The following is a 20,180-nucleotide window of genomic DNA, read 5'->3' on the forward strand; positions in this document are numbered from 1 at the left end:
GGCAATGCCCTTTTTGAGGCAACGACACCGTCAGTGTTTATAACGAGAAATCAATCTCTGCCCGCTCTCTGTTTTGAATAAGGGCCATTGCCCAAAACGTTAGTATCCCAGTATATATTTTTTGCAAAGTGTTGAGATGGTGGAAGTAATGATACTCGCGCTCCAAACCCACAGTATTCTCGTGATTCATGATCACAGTTCGATTAAACAATTAATATCTCTGTCCAATATTTACTATCCTGCTTTTATTGAGTCCCAGTAGTTTGTTGTTCCCTTTGCAAGTTTTGTTCACAGTGCGTTTGAAACATTAGCATAGCTTTTGCATTATTTGGAAATAATAGGTTCTCTCACACGTATAATTCCGTGCATATAAAATGCGAGCGTAAGAATCCACACGTATTAACACCTCCACCGTTGCATGCCTAAGTGTTAATGACGAGTGCATGTACACAGCTGCCAATTGAGCTCCTTCATTCGTTAGAATTGAGATATTAGTATTCGCGCTTTTATAGTGCAAGGTGATCAAAAATATGTCGTGTTTCATTAGTGCTGACTTTACCCAATTTTTTTTTTCGCTATTTGTGCTTGTGCATCGATAACCACAATGCAGCAGCAGCAGCAGCAGCATCAACAAACAATTAGTTTACCCCAAAGAAGCGATTTGAGTGTATTTCACGGTCAAGTTATCTACATCTGTTCACGGGACACGTGCTAAACATTTCATGCTCATTAATTGGCTGTAAACGTCTTAATATATTGGGGACCACAAAGCTTGGGCAAGTGTTGGCACCGGCTTGCCACCTGGCTGCCTTTTCCGCTTGTTTGTAGTTGCTTGCACCTCTCAGAAGTTCTCTCTCTCTCTCCAAAGAGTTGAACGAATACTCTGCAGCTCGTTTCAATTTGAAGTGATTATTTACAACAATGATAATTATTTATTTACAAACAACAGCAGCTAGAGGCCACAGCCAACAAAACAGCACCGGAAGCACACTGACCGTGCCAGCAGGCCCCGATGGCGAGCTGCGATTGGCTCTTTCCCGGCCGGATTGGCCAATCGTCGGTGACGAGGTAGGGCTGGTAGGAAACCCCGTCGACGTACAGCGTGACGGTGGGCGTGTCCACCGTGATGACGTAGTGATGCCACTCCTTGTCGCACACCTGTTGGGACGTCACAGACGCACAAGACAAAGATCATCCGCGTGTAGCCTTAACAGAGACCTTTGGGGGAAAGTGCTGTTCAGCGAGTAGCACCTATGAAGGCAGCTGACAGCAACACCAGGAAGTGGGCGTGACCGACACCACACCTGTTGGGACGTCACACGGGCATAAGTCGTGTTGCCTTCTTTGTTCACGTTTTTTTTGTTTGTTGCGGTTGCACCCGAGTCAAGAGCCGCATGGCTCACAGAGCCATACCTAATAAATGAAACTGAAAGAAAAAAAACCAGACAGATTCTTGGGAGCTAGTGCTGAAATCGAGAAGCACCTGTGCAGGCCGGCACGGCACACCAGGGGGATGAATGGCCTTTTGTCTCCCTAGTGGCGCTGTTCACACACCGCACCAGGTGCTCATTTGAGGCCGAGTCGACCTGGGGGAGGGCCCATCGACCGGTTCAGATAATCGTGACTGGTGTTGGTGGCCGTGAGATAGAATTGAACTCTGGTCGCCGGGTTCGTAGCGGAGGCTGCTAACCCGCTAGGCTGTATAAGCTACCTGCAAAAGGCACTGGCCTATTGAAACCGGGGCATTGAAACCATCGATCCGGCGACCTCTGGATTGCAAGTCCGGTGTGCCGACCCATAATGCCACGGTAATATCCCAAAATAAATGTGAGCAATAACGCGCACGGCCTGCAGGGGGCAGTAGAGGTAAGCAGGCCCTTGATCTATCCGTGAGGAATGTGGACTGATATACTTCCTTACTCACGTGTGGGATTTTCTCCAGGCTTTCATAAGGGGCCGTCCATAAATGACGTCACGCGATTTTGGACGATTTTTGCCCCCCCCCCTCGTCACACGGCGTCACAAAAAGTCAGACCCTCCCTCCAATATGACGTCACAAAGCTCTGCCCCCCCCCCCCCCCCAAATAAAACATGCTTCAAATCGCTTTAAACTATTGTCATTGTAGTGCGTATTTAATGTGGCGCTGCACTCTGATGTTGTAGGAGAAAACATTTATTAAAAAGTCTATTTAATTAAGTAGAACATATTCTTAGCTCTTTCGGTAAAGTCACGTTGAAGGGAAACAATAAAATAATAATATATTTTAATATTTTTTTTTGTTTCCCTTCAACGTGACTTTACCGAAAGAGCTAAGAATATGAATTACTGCAGTCACGAAAGCTTTAAATCAAAATTTAAGTAGAACGTGTTGTCTATACTTATTAAAAGTTGCGCATTTTGATGTGACGTCACATTTCTCAACCCCCCCCCCCCCCCCGTCGTCACAAATGTCTGACCCCCCCCCCAGGTGCGTGACGTCATTTATGGACGGCCCCTTACCGAGTATCCTGACAAATGCACGAACCCACAGAGAGCTCACTGTCCATAAAGTAAGCTTGGACTTGACAGTCGGTGGATCAAGTGGACGAAGAAAGTGAATTGTTACAATTGTCTTCTTTGGTTCTTTCGGTAAAGTCACCACGTAGAATGAGAATAAAATAATAAATTGATAAAATAAAATAACACAATAAAATTATCACGACGTTTCGGCCACAACACAAGCGGCCTTCATCAGGTGAAGGGATGAGACTGTCTGGAGGACAGCGCTGTTACAATTGTGATCTTATTTACGGGAAACCGATACAATGAAAGATATTAAAAGTCAATTATCAATCGAGCAAAATGAGACCACAATGGGTTATAGATTTATGAAAAAATGTGGGCTATCAAGTCTTTTTCTTTTTTTTTCCAGGATAATCCCCTTAATTCCTCGCTAAAGCAAAACGAACTGGCTAAATGACAAGATGCATAACCTTCCTGAAATAAATATATTTAACTCATTTGAGTCTTTTGGGATAAATAATATTTGAATCTATAGAACGATTTACTGTACTATGCATAGACTGCCAGTCCTTGAAACCGCGTTTGCAGCAGTTGATACAAAGCCATAAATTAGCATTCAGAACACACTTTCAGTGCCAATTTAAACATATAACCCACTGCTTTTCATGTCTTAACCCATCGTGTGAATGGATTTTTCTCCAGGATCCCTAGCAGTTTTCTCCCATACGTACAAAAAAAAAAACCTCAAAAGACACTTGCACAAATATCTAAAACCACGACGCGAATGAAACAAATAGTTTTGAGGACCTCAGGCAAGTCATTTCCGACCGGCGAATTCAAACCGTCGCGATAAAACTGCTCGTTATTGGCCCCGTCACTTGGCGGCGGCGGGATGACACCCCGACTTACGATGGGGAGCTCCGTACAGACAAGACCCATGGGAAACGCGATGGCCTGCCCCCGTTGCAAATCTGGGAGCAAGCTGAGGTCCCACTCCCCCTCTCCTGCCACCCGTTAAGGTTGAGGGGTGGTGTGGGGGTAGGGCTGAACGATTAATCGATTTCAAATCGAAATTTGAAACAGTGCGATTAGCAAATCGCAAAGGCTGCGATTTTTGCGATTTGAAAAGTCCTATTACTTTAATGGAATTGTTTCATTTTTTATTACAACATTTAACTTGACAATTGTTCTATGTTTCATTGTTCTATTTAAATCTTTTTAAAAAAATAAATGCATGTTGGAAGCAATTAATATATTTTTTAAGTTATCATCCTTGCATTAGAACATATAGAGCAGTTCATATTGTGATGGTATCACGTGGTAATGCTCCATCACATGTTTTAAATACATTACACAGTCAATATTGAACTGAAGCTTGACTTGATTTTTTTATCGCAAAGTCAGAAAAATCGCAAATAGATATAATCTCCCATCAACACTGCTATTGTGCGCATATGCGGCGACGATACTCTTGTGCGGCGACGGAAGCTAATTTTTTCATGCTAATCTCCCTCCATAATCTCCCCCATTAACACAACTGACGTGCTTGCGTCCGGGGATGGAATTCCTTTCCAGCTCAGTCCCCGCTTGCTTGCCCGTCGCCACATAAACAACCTCTTGTTGTTGTCACAGCTCTCTCGCTGGTTCAGCAGTTCCACTGCTTGAATATTTTTTCCGCCTTGAGGACGACCGCTTGTGTTGCGATCCAAATGTTTTTATTTTATTTTTCTACCTACGTGACTTTACCGAAAGAACCAAAGGTTGTGGATATATTCCCCAAATGGTTCAGCCCTGGTGCGGGGTGGGAGCGGTAACCGCCGTCCGTCGGTCGGTCGGTCGGGCGCGCTTGCAACGATGGACTCCCGAGACCACGCGCCGCTCGGCAAAAAATAAACGTAAAAAAAAAACCCTCTCCGTGTGCCTCGGAGTCAATTGTGTTGCATCGGAGGTCGCCGTGTGCCAAGCCGGTCGGAAAAACATTTCCACCCTCCCACCCGTCTGAAATCCGCTCGCTTGCCCGTCACACTCCCAATTAATGGCCACACCGCCTGCATCACCACCCCTCCCCCCCCCCCCACTGCCATCGCGATGCCACCTTTAATAAACAGCGATTGGAGAAAATGTACACAAAGCAGGGAGAGCCTCCTAATGAGCCGGAGCATCCATATTTTGTTGTTGTTACGAGCCCGAAACGTAGCGAAAACAGAATAAAACATTTCTAGCCGCAGAAGTTTGTGTGTTCATTTCACAGCAGCGACGGTTTGAGTCGGGTGAACGCGGTTCACCGTCGCAGCGAGATTTTAACTTCAGCGGCTGTAATCGAGCGATGGAGGCGTATGGCGGACTCGTAGATTAATCGATTGACATCAATTCTCGAGCCCAACGAATCGCGTGTCACACCGAGTACAATGGGGACTCGTCGACTCATCGATTAACATCGATTGTTGAGCCTAGTAAATCGTGCTTTACACACCTTCCCACAAATGGACAGCGAGCATCGCAATCAGCTCCGTCTGCAGGGGTTACGATTTATCGTTGCATCGCAGCACTCTGGGAAATTACACCTTGGAGTGACCTTCATCCAGCAGCAGACTGACCACGGCTGATGAGAATGATGACGATGCTGACAATGATGCCAATGTGATGCCGGCGATGACAATATGTTGTCCGTGCGGGGCTATGCTGCTCTTTGCAGCGACTAGAGGCACTACGATTTACCACTGCGCTTAAAAATACAAAAGGAACAGAGATTCTATCCGTGATCCCGAATCGCAACACTCCATTCAGTTTGCAACGCTATGGGGTGAATCATTGGTCCCCATTAAAGTTACGCCCCAGTAGTGGGAGAGAGTAATTAAAGATCCATAAATAAAATGCAATGCACCATCTGTATTCCCTACGTTTCGCATTAAGATAAAATATAAGACAGCTCTATAATAGAGGGAAACAAAAATCACTACGATTACTATACCACCGCGGTCGCAGACGTAAACAAAGCTGCAGTGTTCATTAAGCCATAAATATGAACATCATTCTTCTTCTGGAGGGGTGATTACGCGTTGAGGCCACTATCCATCTCTGCCAGCAATGATCAGCGGATTCAACGTGAAGACGTTAATTGATGAAGGGATTTGTTAACGGTGGGAGACCGGGCCAGTCATAAAGCGCGCTTGGAATACAGAGGACCGTCGGGAGTGACTTACTCGTAAATCAAAAAGAAGTCAGGAGCAGCGGTGGCTTGTGGGTAAATATATTGGCGGGACACGGAGAGATAGGGTAGTGGCGTATGCTGCTAATTATATTCATAATGAGCACATATAAATATATAAAATCAGAACTGTTTCGTCCCTACGCAAACAAAATATTGAATACTATCTGCCTGTTGGCTTTTTAGAGTGAAAATATCGAGCAGGATTTGTAGAAACAAGCAAGCAAACTCCGGATTGGTTTCCACCTTCTTGGGTCTCATCAGCAGTGTACAGGCTTGCCAAACACATGCTTCTGGAGTACACCCCTTACTATGCACCAAAGGAAGTACCTTACTTGTTGGGGTTGAAAGGGGACCCTTAATTTCAATGGAGTGCTCATACCAATAAGAAATGGTAATCCATCAGCATTAGTTTATTAAGCCTGACCCTGCTGTTGAGACCCAGAATGTCAAAACCCAGTCCAGAGCTTGCTTGCTTGTACAAATGCTGCTTGATAATATTGGCCTGGAAAGCTGATAGGACTGGAATTTTTTAAATATTTGTTTTAAACTGTGTGTCGAGTTCTAATTATTTATGGCCCCCACGGCAAATGCCCAATATAATGCGCAGGTGAGTGGAGGGTGAGTAATGGAGGTGAGTGGAGGGTGAGTAATGCAGGTGAGTGGAGGGTGAGTAACACAGGTGAGTGGAGGGTGAGTAATACAGGTGAGTGGAGGGTGAGTAATGCAGGTGAGTGGAGGGTGAGTAATACAGGTGAGTGGAGGGTGAGTAATACAGGTGAATGGAGGGTGAGTAATACAGGTGAGTGGAGGGTGAGTAATGCAGGTGAGTGGAGGGTGAGTAACGCAGGTGAGTGGAGGGTGAGTAACACAGGTGAGTGGAGGGTGAGTAATACAGGTGAGTGGAGGGTGAGTAACACAGGCGAGTGGAGGGTGAGTAACACAGGTGAGTGGAGGGTGAGTAACACAGGTGAGTGGAGGGTGAGTAATGCAGGTGAGTGGAGGGTGAAGTAACACAGGCGAGTGGAGGGTGAGTAATACAGGTGAGTGGAGGGTGAGTAACACAGGTGAGTGGAGGGTGAGTAACACAGGTGAGTGGAGGGTGAGTAACACAGGTGAGTGGAGGGTGAGTAATGCAGGTGAGTGGAGGGTGAAGTAACACAGGTGAGTGGAGGGTGAGTAATGCAGGTGAGTGGAGGGTGAGTAACGCAGGTGAGTGGAGGGTGAGTAACACAGGTGAGTGGAGGGTGAGTAATGCAGGTGAGTGGAGGGTGAGTCATGCTAAGGGTTTGCTATGCTTGTTCTATTTTCCCAACAATGGGTCTGGCCACTCGAGTACTCAAGTATAAAACTATATATATTTTTAACAGGTAAGGCCCACTCAGCTTTATGGATCTTTTTCAGAAGCGACCTGGCTATCACGAATTATAGCTCGACTGAGTGGCTCATCATCACGTGAAAATGTGCAGCAGCCAAATAACTCTAAACACACATTGATTCTAAATGCGGAGGGGAAAAACCGGAGGACCCGGAGAAAATCCACACGACCACCGGGAGATAGACACTCAAACTCACACTATCTCGACGAGCTGTCCACGATGCGCTATGGTGTATACAAAAGTTCAGGGTTTCAGCGCAATCATCCTCGCTGCGTTTCGACATCGTGGAGTAGCACTGATTTCAGATTGATTGGTACCCCAGTCGTGGAGTGAAGTACACCCCTGGAAAGAATAGTGTCCCAGAAATAACTTATTTAATTGCCTCGGCCATTTTGTATTATTTGGTACCCCGGGATACCGCCATAAAGAGCATATGCAGGGCGTCAGGGTCGGGATCGAACCCACGACCTCCCGTACACTAGGCGAGGTAGCTAACACCTGGCCACTCCGGCGAGCCATCGCTGGGTGCAAGGAGTCCCCCCCCAGTGCCCTTCCCCCCCCATACCTGGTCCAGCTTCCAGTGGAACTCGGCGGGGCGGAACGTGTCCGTCTGGGAAAACTCCGACCGGAGGAGAAAGACGAGGCGGCAGTTGTGTATGTAGAGCGAGTAGTGGTGGCGGTTCATACCTGGGGAACACAAAGACAAACATTACACCACCCCCCACCCACCGTTATAGCCTTGTATACTGTCAAAGGGAGGAAAGTGCTGGTAGCAAGCATCTAAAAGAAAAAGATCCCCCCCATATAGTCTGTAACAGACTGTTGGGGCAAATGCTGTTAAGCGAGCACCTATGAAGGCCGGCACGGCACACAATGGGGTCGGGGTGGCCAGCACCACGCCGAGCCGCCTTTGTCTTCCTAGTGGTGATGTTTAGAAATCACGGCAGGTACTCATTTCAGGCCGAGTCAACCTAGGAGAGGCCCAAGACCGGTTCCAATAATCATCACCGTTATTGGTCATGAGCGGGAAATGAACTCGGGTTGCAGGGTCCGTACCGCAGTGCGTTAACCGCTGCGCCACCGCTCATATACATAGAGACCCTTGGGGCAAGTGCTGTTAGTGAACACCTATTAAGGCCGGTATGGCAGTTGGTGTTGACAGGGTACATGGCCAACCCCTTATCAGTGCCTACTTTATTACAGACCAATTCAGACCTTATTGGTCACCCCCGTGCTCTCGTAAATCTCAACGTTCATCCTACAAAGTGTCATGACAAGGGAGAAACAAACAAATAGATGTTTGTTGTTGCCCGAATTTAAACGGCTGTACGTCGCCGTATGGACCTGAAAACTCTATTTCCCTGTACAAGAAGACGGGTAAACCGTGTGGGTTGACAGGCGTGCCAACACCATGCCCATTCGCATTCGTCTCCACAGTGCTTATATTTTACACATCGCTCCAGGAACTCATTTAAGACTGAGTCGCAACCTAGGAGAGGCCAAGGACCGATTCAGATATCTCTCGTCACTCCATGAGGTTAGCTGTGGCCTGGAATTAAACATTTAAACATTTTTATTTTATTTTACCAGGTAAGGCCCACTGAGCTATATAGCTCTTGTTCAGAAGGGACCTGGTCACAAATGATAGCTCAACGAAGTGGCTTATCGCCTTGTGGACATTTACAGCGGCCAAATACTTTAAACGCGTGATGTCGATTCTAAAAGTGGAGGGAAAAACCGGAGAACCCGGATTAAAAAAAGTCACGCGTCAGGGTCGGGATCGAACCAAGGTCCTCCTGTATACCAGGCGAAGTAGTTAACATCTCGTAGCCACCATGGCACTCTGGAGCTGCCAGGTCCACAGCGCGGCTCGCAATCCACGGATCTGACCATGAATGCGATGCGCTCTGCTGGTGACCGATGGGAGACAAGAGAGAGAATTGATTCCCGACCGCTCGTCGTGATTATGACAGCACTATTCAGCTATGACCGGTGAAGGATACTCATGAGGAATACCAATATACCTACGGTGAAGAGACAACCTAATTTCAAGCAAATTTGCTTCGGGGCTATAAACATGATTACGCTTGGATTTAATGCTCGTATGTTTCTATATCGCTCTCTCAGCATTATCCTAACGTCTCTGTTTATTTTTCTTTTAACTGCCATAGTGCAAGGGGTGCGAGGGGAAGAGGAGGGAATCTTCGTTAACGGCATGCCGGCTGTTTGAAACTACCGAGCTAATTTGCAGCGAGCCCAATTTGAGTCTTCAAAATGTTTAACTGCAAGGCAGTGATTTCATTGAGAAACGAAAATGCTGTTTTCGAAAGATCACTGAAACTAGGCAGATGGTTAATCTCTCTCCCATAGGCTTTCATGTCCTCGCATAATAACCGGACTGAGAGGTGACAGATGTATACTTTTTTTTGCAAACGTTTAATCCGGCGCTGATATCAGAACTAAAAGTAGCGGCAAGCAGCTGCTGTTAATGTGGGGAAAAAAAAAACCATTTTAAATTTAAATGTCATTTTTACAAGGCCTATCTCGCTTCATGCATTTGATCAAAATTAGATTAATATCTTGCAAGTACTGTATTCGTATCTTCAAGTAGGTCACAGTGTTAATCCACAACTTTGTAATTTGCGGTGGTGAAGTGAGAGATACATCGGAGAGAGTAGAGGAAAGTTTAACAGGCCATTCTTGCACTAACAGTTTGACGAGGAATTTTTTTCATCTTTAAAAAAAAAGACTTTTGAATAACACAATTTGCTAAATGTATTGCGAGATTTAATTTATTAGGACGTGGCAGACAAAAAAAACACTTCAGTCTCAGAAAATCCCCGGATTAAAAAATGCTACACTGTATTCCAGTTAGTAGCGATGGGGATTAAGTAGTGTTTGTGTGTGGGTCGGCGGTCACACAAACCGTGCGCATTGATGGCCGAACATCCGCCACCGATCGTGGCTCCCAACAATCAACAAGGCACTCGCGCTCCCCATGCTCCTCCCTGAGGGCACCGCGGTGGAGAGATGTTAACTCCATCGCCTGGTATACAGGAGGTCGTGGGTTTGATCCCGACCCTGATGCCTCTGCATTTGGAGTTTGTGTGTTTTCATCGTGGTCCCGTGGATTTTTTTTATCTGGATTCTCCGTTTTTTTTTCCCTCCAAAATTCAGAAATGCGCGTTTACAGTACTTTGCCGCTATAAATGTCCACATGGTGATAAGCCGCTTCGTTGAACTATCATTTGTGGCCAGGTCTGCTTCTGAAAAAGAGCCAAGGGATCAGTGGGCCTTACCTGGTAAAATAAAAAAAATAGTTAATGAAATGGTAAAAAAAAGAAAAGTAAAAAATTCTTGACGCAATCCAAATCGAGGCGGATTACGTTGGACTAATGAGCTTTGTTATTGCAAGAGGATGGAATTATGACGTCGATGTGTCTGGGAGCCTCCCTGTGACATTATGTGTGACCTGACACATCGTGGCTGGTAGTGGAACATCCACGTATAACTGCACCGCCATCGTGCTCGTTATTGCCTCTGAATGTAAATTTTTTTTCAACGCCAGTTCAAAGAGAGACACAAAGCAAGAGGGTACACGTTTTTTTTTTTTTCCCCAAGTGACCAGCGCATCAGAGAGAGTAATCTCAGCGGTTGTGATATTGGGGATCGAGAGAGAAACGGAAAGAGAGGAAGAGTAAGACGGATGGGAATTGATAGAAACAGAATAAGAAAAGGAGAAAGAGGAATCGAGTAACGGGCAGAAAAAACCGTTACGGGAGAGGGGAAGTCATATCTCAAAGAGAATCACCTATTACCACAGCGCAACTTGGCATATATTTGGCCAAAGTTAGAAGGCTGCTGTGCTATCTGGATTGGAGCACTCAGTTCCTACCTCACTGCACGTGAGAGCTTTCAGAGTAAAGCAGTCAGGTTGATTGATGACCCAGCATGCAACCGATTCACTAAAGTCGTTTGCTCACGCAGGTAAAAAAATAATAAGAAAATTTGCACTGCTATGTCTGGCCAATATTACGGGAGGCAACCGGGAGAGCCCGTTGAAAATCGGTGCAGAACTCTCGACCAGCGGGGGTTTCCCAACATTTGGAGTTTGCGGATCCCCCTTTGTCGACCTCCAAACATTTCGCCGGACGACCACGCGCCACGGGATATTTGAAATTGGTGAGGATATTATTATTTTTCTATTCCATTGAAACCGCCCCACAGCCCCCCCCCCCCTCCCGTTGTAGCCTCCGGAGTTGTTAGTGCTCCCCCTGTGACATGCGCCTCCCCCCCCCCCCTAGACGTTCAAGGGTGAGGGCATCGTGTTCGTCTGGAACGTATAAGGTGGCGCAATTCTTTTAACTGACAAACTGTCCAAAAAAAAATATTGCCCGAATTGTTTTGTCAGGACTCTCATTCTCACCGATACGTGGAAAGGGGTTTGTGCTTACATTTTCCCGCCAGGTGATTTAGAACTAAGGCAAGCACTTGTTTATATTAAACGAGTCATAATTCAAACGGACTTAATAGGTTGCGGTTATGCTTCTGTGCTCCTGGCATCCGCGATGAATTTCTCTTGCGCGCGCGCGCGCGGGCACACATATACCATTTTTATAATAGCCGTGCGGCGAGCACGGCTGTGCAGAGACCGTGGAGATGCTGTTATTCTTGCAAGATCAAACTTAAAGTATTACCCCCCCCCCCCAACTCTTTAAACAAAACGTTGTTATTACCTTATCAGGGCATGTGTGCGTACAACATTCAGAAAAGTTGGCATGCCATTGTAGCAGAGCCGACTGTGACCATGAAAAGCAACACACGCCACTTGAGCGTCCTGCTATGACGTACGGTTGTTCAGAGACGCAGACATTATCTAAGGACAATGGGAAACAATAACTGAACAGTGCACAGAGAAGCATGCAGAGGTGATGAATGTGCTTGGAATCACACTAATAGACTCTGAGCTACGGAGTTTTAAATCTAAATAGATTTTATTCTCAAGAACTGCATTTTGTTTTTAGTTTGTTGTGCTTCCCGGGCACCTCCGATTAGCACGGTTGGCTACGTATGGTGCGAAGGAAATCCAACACACATACATTAGAGAACACGCGCAGGCTGATGGCAGCATTACAAATTTTAAGAAATGTATTTGGGCTTGGACAGGACACGTTACTGGGAAAGGAAGATGGCCGATGGAAATTATGGAGTGACAGCCAAGGAATGGAACGCAAACGAGAGGGTCAACGGATGAGAGGGCCGGCGGACGAGAGGGCCGGCGAACGAGACAGAGCGATGGAATGAGCTCGTTTTCAGGTGTTTGGTAGATTATCAGACCGCAGGGTGATTAAGAGATGGCGGCGGTGGCAGGGGCTTAGTAGAGAGGCCCTCATACAGCAGTGGATTGATGATCACAAATGATCATGACGTTCGAGAAATGTGCACCGTTATGTATGTGTAAACATATGTAGTGACTGGGAATGTCACCGCGTGGTGCCGGGCCTGCGAGGCCAATGCGGGATTGTACACTATTGTGTGTACACCCCGGACACGAGGTGTAGTACCAGCCCTAGTGGGGGCTTGGGTGAGCGCTGGTTCAGCGCGGTGGCACCACGCACAGCGTGCGGTGCGGGCTCCCGTTGAGAGTGCGAGAGAGCGTCAGCCAGCTGGGGGTTACGTTGGGGGCATGATACTCTGGCTGACCTGGGGACACGTGCCCAGATGATACTGGAGGGGGGCCACCGGTGGAGGGGGCCAATGGGTGGTCACATGGTCCGGGAAGAACTTTCGAGAGCCTTCGGGCAAGGGCGAGAGATCGAGAAGGTGGGCGGGGCGAGAGGCAGAGCCGGCCCCAGCCCGGCCCGATATAAGGGGGGGGGGGGCCTGTGAGGGGCTCGGGGTTCTTACTGTTGGAGAGGCAGGAGATCCACGTCAAGCTTGAAGAAGCCTCCAGCCACATGGTCCGGGACCCAGCTTGTAGGCCGGACCGGGATAGTGGAACCGTGTTTTGTTCCGCCGTAGCATGGTTAGTTGGAGGGTCACCACCCGAGTGTGTGTTGTGTTAATAGCCTGGAGTATGTTGTGTTAATAGCCTGGAGTGTGTTGTGTTAATAGCCTGGAGTATGTTGTGTTAATAGCCTGGAGTATGTTGTGTTAATAGCCTGGAGTGTGTTGTGTTAATAGCCTGGAGTATGTTGTGGTAATAGCCAGGAGTATGTTGTGGTAATAGCCAGGAGTGTGTTGTGTTAATAGCCTGGAGTGTGTTGTGGTAATAGCCAGGAGTGTGTTGTGCAAAGAGTTTAATAAAACGTGTTGCTACCAAGACAACGTCTGCGACTCAGTTGGACATTAATAAAATATATCAACCCCAAAAATGTATTTTAGTTCCGATGAATTAAGATCTCTCCATATTGAGTAACTGTGCCTTCGATAAAAATCAAGCTCGAGACAAAACCAAGAGGTCTCCTCCCCGATTATCTCACCAGCCTTGTCAGAATTGCAGAGGATGGCCTCCTTCTCGGAGCGCTGCGCGGGTCCCGAGAGCGGGCCGTGGCGGAGCCAGGCGGCCAGCGTGAAGCGGTGCGTCAGGTTTGCCGGCACGGCGGCGTCGGGCACCAGGGCGGCCCGAGTGCCGTCGAAGAGGAAGACGCGCTCGCCGGTCGAGTCGGGCCCCTCGGGGACCTCCGTGGGCAGCCCCTGGGTCCAGGACCCCGGCAGCTCCGGCGACGGCAGCAGGTCGACTCCGCCGGTCGAAGCGCCTTCAGGGAGGGAAAAAGAAGAAGTGTTCAAAAGAAAATGAAGAGAAAACGCGTGATGGAGCCGCGCCATTGAGTTGAGAAGGAACGCTGCGGCCGCGGGCGCTACGAACGGTCGGCGCATGCCGGAATCGCGGTCCAGAGGTGGCCGCCGCTTCAAAATCGATCGCCCGGCACGGCAGTTGAAACGACGGTGCCCGAGTTCACTCGGCAGTGTACGTTGGGTAGTCCGCGGTGAGTCGATCAGCCGGCAGGTCGCTTGCGGTGGGGGCAAAGTGTGGGGGACCCACCACTCTCAAAATCTTCTGAAGAAGTCTGGCCAGCGTAAAAGACGAGGCCAAATATTCGCCAGAGGGTGTACCTAGTGCTCCCTCGAAGTGGTACATGCTCAGTGTAATTTGGACATTCCCGAAAAAAGTGGCTTCCCTAGGTAAAAAAAAAAAGTGATGTTATCGCCATACACGTTGTATTGCAAGGCACCATTACCGACGAAAGTGTTGAAGGTTTTACATTTGTGCATATGTACTTGTACACTATTGCCAACACAGGTGTCTGCGCAAAGAATAAAAGGGCTCCGTCAAAGAGAGAGTCCTCATGTTTTTAAAAATCCGAGTCAACACCGCTTATCTCCGCTCTCAGGATCCATCCAAGAGGCACCCCCCCCCCCCCGCCTCATTGTGTCACGATATTCCTGCCGACCATTATCCCCCGCCGGCTTCTACGGCAGACAGGCTCCGCGAGTCGCTACCGACGGCCAGACACTCGAGGGCGCGCACTTCTGTTGCCGACGCCAGACGGCCCAATCGTGCTTTATAACACGCCCGCGGAGTGTGCGAGTGATTACGGCCAAGGAGAAGCGAGGTTACGACTTCTCCCCCTCCCCCGCCCGCCTCAGGGGAAAAGCCACGCGGAGGCGCACACCGCCTCTGAATGCTGATGTCCAACCGTTGCGGCAGGTACGGCACCGACATCGCATTGTTCCACTTCCCCTCCACCCACTGCCATACACTAAGGGGACCCTTTGCTTAGTGTTGTTATGCACCAAGTCTGTGGAATGCTAAAACCTATTTTTATTGAAAGGCTCTTCTTGAATGATTCAATTTCATGGAGATTGTGACATTATTTTACCAGTTTGTATAGCAGTAGCTTCCCTGGGTTCCACCGATAGTCAGTTGCCTATGTTTATATTTTGGTTTTATCTTTGATTTATTGTATTGTGATTTTTCGGTGTTTTATGTTTATTTATATATTATTACCAATTTTAAAGACGCTTTATAACACTGAGTTTCTGTTACTATTCTCATCATTATTATTGGTATTTTAATATTGTTTCTTATTATTAGTCGAAAGTCCTATTCGGCTCGCGTACAGCGTAGCATCTCCAAGTGATCCTACTTGATTTGCTGCTGCTGCCTGCAGACTGATGGCAGGTGCTGGGTGGGTGCTGGGTGAGGTATGCATGTATGTATGTAGAACTTTTGGCGCACCGTACAAAGTCAACCATGCTCATCAGAGGTGCGGGGGGGGGGAAGGACAAACTAAACACACAAAAAAGCAGTTCGAAAGAAATCGTTTAAAATCTATTTGATTTAAAAGTGCATAGCTCCAGTGGCTTCCTATATCGGAAGGAGGTGCGTTCCAGACGGCCACAGCAGCGCGCGATGCGGTGACCGTCTCTGTTCGATGGGAAAAACTATTGAAACGAAACGTTTTTTTAAATTTTATTTCACCAGGTAAGGCCCACCGATCTGTGTCGTTCTCTTTCAGGAGCGACCTGGCCACAAACGAAAGCTCAACCAAGTGGCTTATCACGTGGAAATGTATTGCACTAATAAAAAGCGGAGGACGCGGGAAAAAAAAATCCACACGACCACTCGGGGGAGAGAGACATGCAAATTCAAAAAATAGCCGAAATCCGCCGCCGGGAGGATGACCGGAGTTCGCTTGGATGGTTCATGGTCCTTGATGTGATCAGCCAGGTATTGGCGGTTCATTTGCGGGCAAGCACTTTGTGCGCGATGAATGCGACCTCGTAACGGCGCTGCAGCGACGTGGGGTCCCCTCTCACCGCAGAGCTTGCGGCGCGAGTTCTCCGCGTAGGTCTCTCGGTCGCAGCCCTTGCCGATGTGCGCCGTCTGGAGCTCGACGGTGGCGCGTGCCGACGCAACGCGGCGCCCGCACGTCTCCAGCCGGGCACCAGGGAAGAGTGCTCGTCCGCCGCTGCCCGGATCGTACTCCACACGCTTGTTCCAGCCTGGCCCGGATGGAAACACGCGTAGCACACGCAGCAACGCGCACACACAAATATTTATTACATTTTTTTTTCTTTTCATTTTGACAGGTAAGGCCCACCGAGCGAATTAGCTCTTTTTTCAGAAGTGACCTGGTGACCTGGTCATCGCAAACGACACGGCAACTGAGTGGCCTGTTGCGTGTAAAATTACGGCGGAAGACAAATACTCTAAACGCATGTTTCTAAAATGTGGAGGGAAAAACCGGAGGACCCGGAGAAAAAAAACCACACAGCCATGAGTAGAGAGACACACAAACTCCAAAACATACATGCGAGGTAGTTAAGCATCTTGCCACTGTGGCGCCCTGATACACGTCAGGCATGCATTCCCAAAAGGTGCGATGACGAACTTCGAATCAAAGCAATTTACAGGGTAGGTGGAGGCGAAAGCAGAGAGGTCACAGATGCGAGAACGGGCGGACGATGCTGTCAGCGACGTGCGTGCCGAGGCGATCCAAATCGTGTAGCGGTATTAATAAAGGGGCGACGTGTTTGCGAAATGACGTAAAACGCGGGACAGACATGCACTGGGGTATTACTGTACAATTCACATGTACGTAGACGCACACGGATTCACGCGTAAGTACGAACACAAGAAAACGGCACGGATGCGCCGAAAGCCTTCACAGACAGTCAGGGGAAGGGCAGAGTGGGGGGTGGGCAAATGCCATCCTCCACGAATTCAACATGACACACAGCGAGCCCTCACCCTGCCAGCCGGGCCTGCACACAGGCCGCACGCCGATGGTGACCAGGGCGTCCTCGGCGGAGCGCCGCTTGCCGCAGTCGTACGCCGCCACGGTCAGCTGCTGTTCGCCGTGCAGCTCGTATGACAGGCGCTCTGTGGCGCGGATCACTCCTGGGCGGGGGGGGGGGGGGTGGGAGCAGCGCTGTTAGTCAGCTTTCCTTCCCCAGCACCTCCGATCAGTACGGTTGGCTCCGTACGTGTCGGTGGCGGGTTAACGACACGTTTATATTGCGACGTGATCTAACCCAACAACAAAACAACAACAACAACAACAAAAACCCCGTTATCAAAGTGCGCAATTCACAGTCGCTAAAAGCCACCGTCGAGAATTAAAAAACCGGCGACGCCTGTTCGTCTCGAGCTTCCAAATTGGGATTTCTGCCACCGCTGTCGCTGCCCGGCACCGCCGCCGCCGCCATACCGTCGGAGTCGATGGAGAAGGGCGCGCCCGCGGTGAGGATCTGGTAGTCGCAGACGCGGCCGAAGAGCGGCGAGCAGTCCCCGTCGCTCGCCTCGACGCGCACGAGGGCGGCGCCGGGCTCCGCGGCCTCGTCCACGCTGGCACTGTACTCGCCCTGCAGGAACTCGGGCGCGTGGCGGTTCACGCTCTTTACCCGCACGTGCACCATGGCCCTGCGGGGGAGGGGGGAGTGCACAAAGAGGTGGGGGGGGGGAGTGTAGCGGTTAGCGCTACGCTGCGCTACGAACCTGGCGACCTGGGTTCGATTCCCGATCATGGCCAACACCGGTGATGATTATCTGAACCGGTCCTGGTCCCCTAGGTCGACTCAGCTTCAAATGAATACCTGGTGCAATGTGTAAACATCGCCACTGAGGAGACAAAGGCGGCCGGGCGTGGTGTTGGCCACTCACCCCCTCGCGTGCCGTGCCAGCCTTTATAGGTGCTCACTAACAGCACTTGCCCCTACAGTCGGTTCAGGCTATACGGGGGATCTTTGTCTTTTTTGTATGTATATGTATTGGCAGGGGAGGGGGCACAGGTGGTGCATCAGCCAGTCATCTCAGTCAGTCGACCCGTGGAACCTGGGTCTGCCCCGTGACCTCCTGCCGGCGGGCGTTCGACACTTAACATGGCCTTAACATGCACATAGCCTGGCACAAGCGCCGCAGTGACGTCACCGCCATTTAGTGGCGAATGTCGGTTGTGGTTGTTATGTGGGGGAGTGGTACTTGTAGAGGTTAGCGCTACGCTGAACTATGAACTCCGGAGACTCTGAGTGCGATTCCCGCTCACGGCCGACACCAGTGACGATTATCTGAACCGGTCCTGGGCCTCCCCTAGGTCGCCTCGGCCTCAGATGAGTACCTGGTGCGGTGTGTAAACATCGCCACTGGGGAGACAAAGGTGGCCAGGCGTGGTGCTGGCCACCCACCCCCTCATGTGCCGTGTCGGCCTTCACAGACGCTGTGCAACGACGATGATGGGGAGGTGTGTGTGCGTCGTAAGTGCTTGGGGAGGAGACGGCTGATGAGATGGTATAAAGAGGTGATGTGGTGGCTCAGAGGGCGGAGCAATGAGCAGCCCACCCCATGATTAACCCGCGTAGCGAGCCGACAGTCTCAACTGCACGAAAATAAACAAACTGATCGTGTTAAATTGAATTCTGGAATGAGTTTGGCTCAATTCCACGTCTGAGAATGGCATGTGACAAATATGGGGCCTGTGGGTAATTTCTCTCCCCCTAATGTGTGGACTAGAGATCACCTGAAGGGGTTTCAGAGGTAGTTCTGGAATATTCACTTCAGTGGACCGTACTCTTAACACGAAGGGTGGCACTGCTCTGTGAGAGATCTCAATGAACACTCCATCCCAAGATGTGACACCAACAGCAACATCAGACATCTGTGAAAAAGAAGAGCGTCACAGCTCATCGGATTCCTCCTGGATAAATAAAGATTCTGATTCTGCCATCCAAGTACTAACTAGGCTCGAGCCTGCTTAGCTTCCGAGACCGGATGAGATCGGACGGATTTAGGGTGATATATATGGCCGTAGGCTAAAGATTCTGATTCTGACAATTGGGATAACATTTGGAAGAAGTATAAAGAGTACACAAAAAAATTCAAAAAAAGCATGTTATTATTTTGCGTTTGTCGTGTGTCACTAACGTTCGCCAGGACGCACCACACAATGCCTTCGTCAAGTGACGAGAATTAATACCAAACCCGGAGGTCGGCCAGTCCATTAGCGACGCCTCGCAAACCTGGAGCGAATGAGCTTCTCACTTCCATTTAATGGCTGTTTCCCCTCAATTGAGATTTAATAATAAAAAAAACACAACAATAGTCATCGCGTAAACAATTCAGAGTGTAAATGCTCTCCATTGTTGTTCTACCTCGTCCGGTCCCGTGCTTTGTTTTTAGTTGCTTCGAGTAAATATTCCGCCTCGGCTAATTCATTATTCGAGTTGATTCTAATTTCAGCGAGCGATTATGGCAATCCACATTTAATTCTCCCGTTTTGCAAATTGCTTTGCCATTCTAGTATATGGCTTTGACGACACAGGTCTGCCTTGAAAAAGAGACTTGGGAGTCTTAATGGGTCCCCACCCACATACACGCAGAACGCTGTTATCATGCCACTGCTGCACGAGTGCCTCTCCGCACATCGTTGGGTCATGGAGGTTATTTCACCCATATTTCACCGCACTGACCAGTGCTGGTCGTTGAAGGTGCAGAAGACGCACGAGTACAACACAACAATCGATTTCTAGCATGAGCTCTCCGATATGTTTGCGGGTCGTTCCGCACGATCTCTGACATTCATCTCCAAGTGCTGGGAGCGATCGCATTCGAGAACTATGCACCACAGCCACAACAACACACGCATTCCCTTTGCCGCCAACAAAGTACCGCCTATGTCACCCTGTGATGCATCGCGGTCACACATTCAAACACTATCCAAAGCCTCAAAAGCCTGTTTAGCTCCCGCTATTGATGGCATCGGGTGCATGAGACCAATGGGCTCTCAGCTAGTCAAAATAAAGATCTTGACTCTCGCTACTGCCCGACACACATTAAACACCTACTCCCAATCGGTTACCTGGCATGTGATCGGGCCTCGTATGATGAGGCTCATCTGATGGGATTCGGGTCTTAAGAAACCAATGCCACCGTATTCTATTAATCTTCGTCTGCTATAGACGGGACTAAATTAAGCAAACTGTGCTCTTTCCCATAGACGCAGATATAATTAGGTTTTGGCCAACATAAGCATGCCTCATAAGCATGCCTGCCACCTTCGCAATACACAAATAGCCTTTAGAAATCACA

General features: G+C 48.9%; 1 protein-coding gene across 1 annotated transcript in view; it reads right to left on the reverse strand.

Annotated features, from left to right (window-relative positions):
* The window catches only part of CLSTN1 (calsyntenin 1), a 154,419-nt gene that overhangs the window by 36,023 nt on the left and 98,216 nt on the right, over positions 1 to 20,180 (reverse strand). The window contains exons 4-9 of the mRNA XM_032962242.2: positions 17,308 to 17,519; positions 16,848 to 16,997; positions 15,914 to 16,099; positions 13,573 to 13,848; positions 7,656 to 7,777; positions 996 to 1,158 (exon numbers count right to left, since the gene is read on the reverse strand). Coding sequence (XP_032818133.1) covers positions 996 to 1,158; positions 7,656 to 7,777; positions 13,573 to 13,848; positions 15,914 to 16,099; positions 16,848 to 16,997; positions 17,308 to 17,519 — 1,109 coding nt within the window. The remainder of the gene's footprint in view (positions 1 to 995; positions 1,159 to 7,655; positions 7,778 to 13,572; positions 13,849 to 15,913; positions 16,100 to 16,847; positions 16,998 to 17,307; positions 17,520 to 20,180) is intronic.

This window comes from Petromyzon marinus, chromosome 28 (genome assembly GCF_048934315.1).
Source record: "Petromyzon marinus isolate PM22_M1 ecotype Great Lakes invasive population chromosome 28, UKy_Petmar_22M1.pri1.0, whole genome shotgun sequence".
In the NCBI taxonomy this organism is placed as follows: domain Eukaryota; kingdom Metazoa; phylum Chordata; class Hyperoartia; order Petromyzontiformes; family Petromyzontidae; genus Petromyzon; species Petromyzon marinus.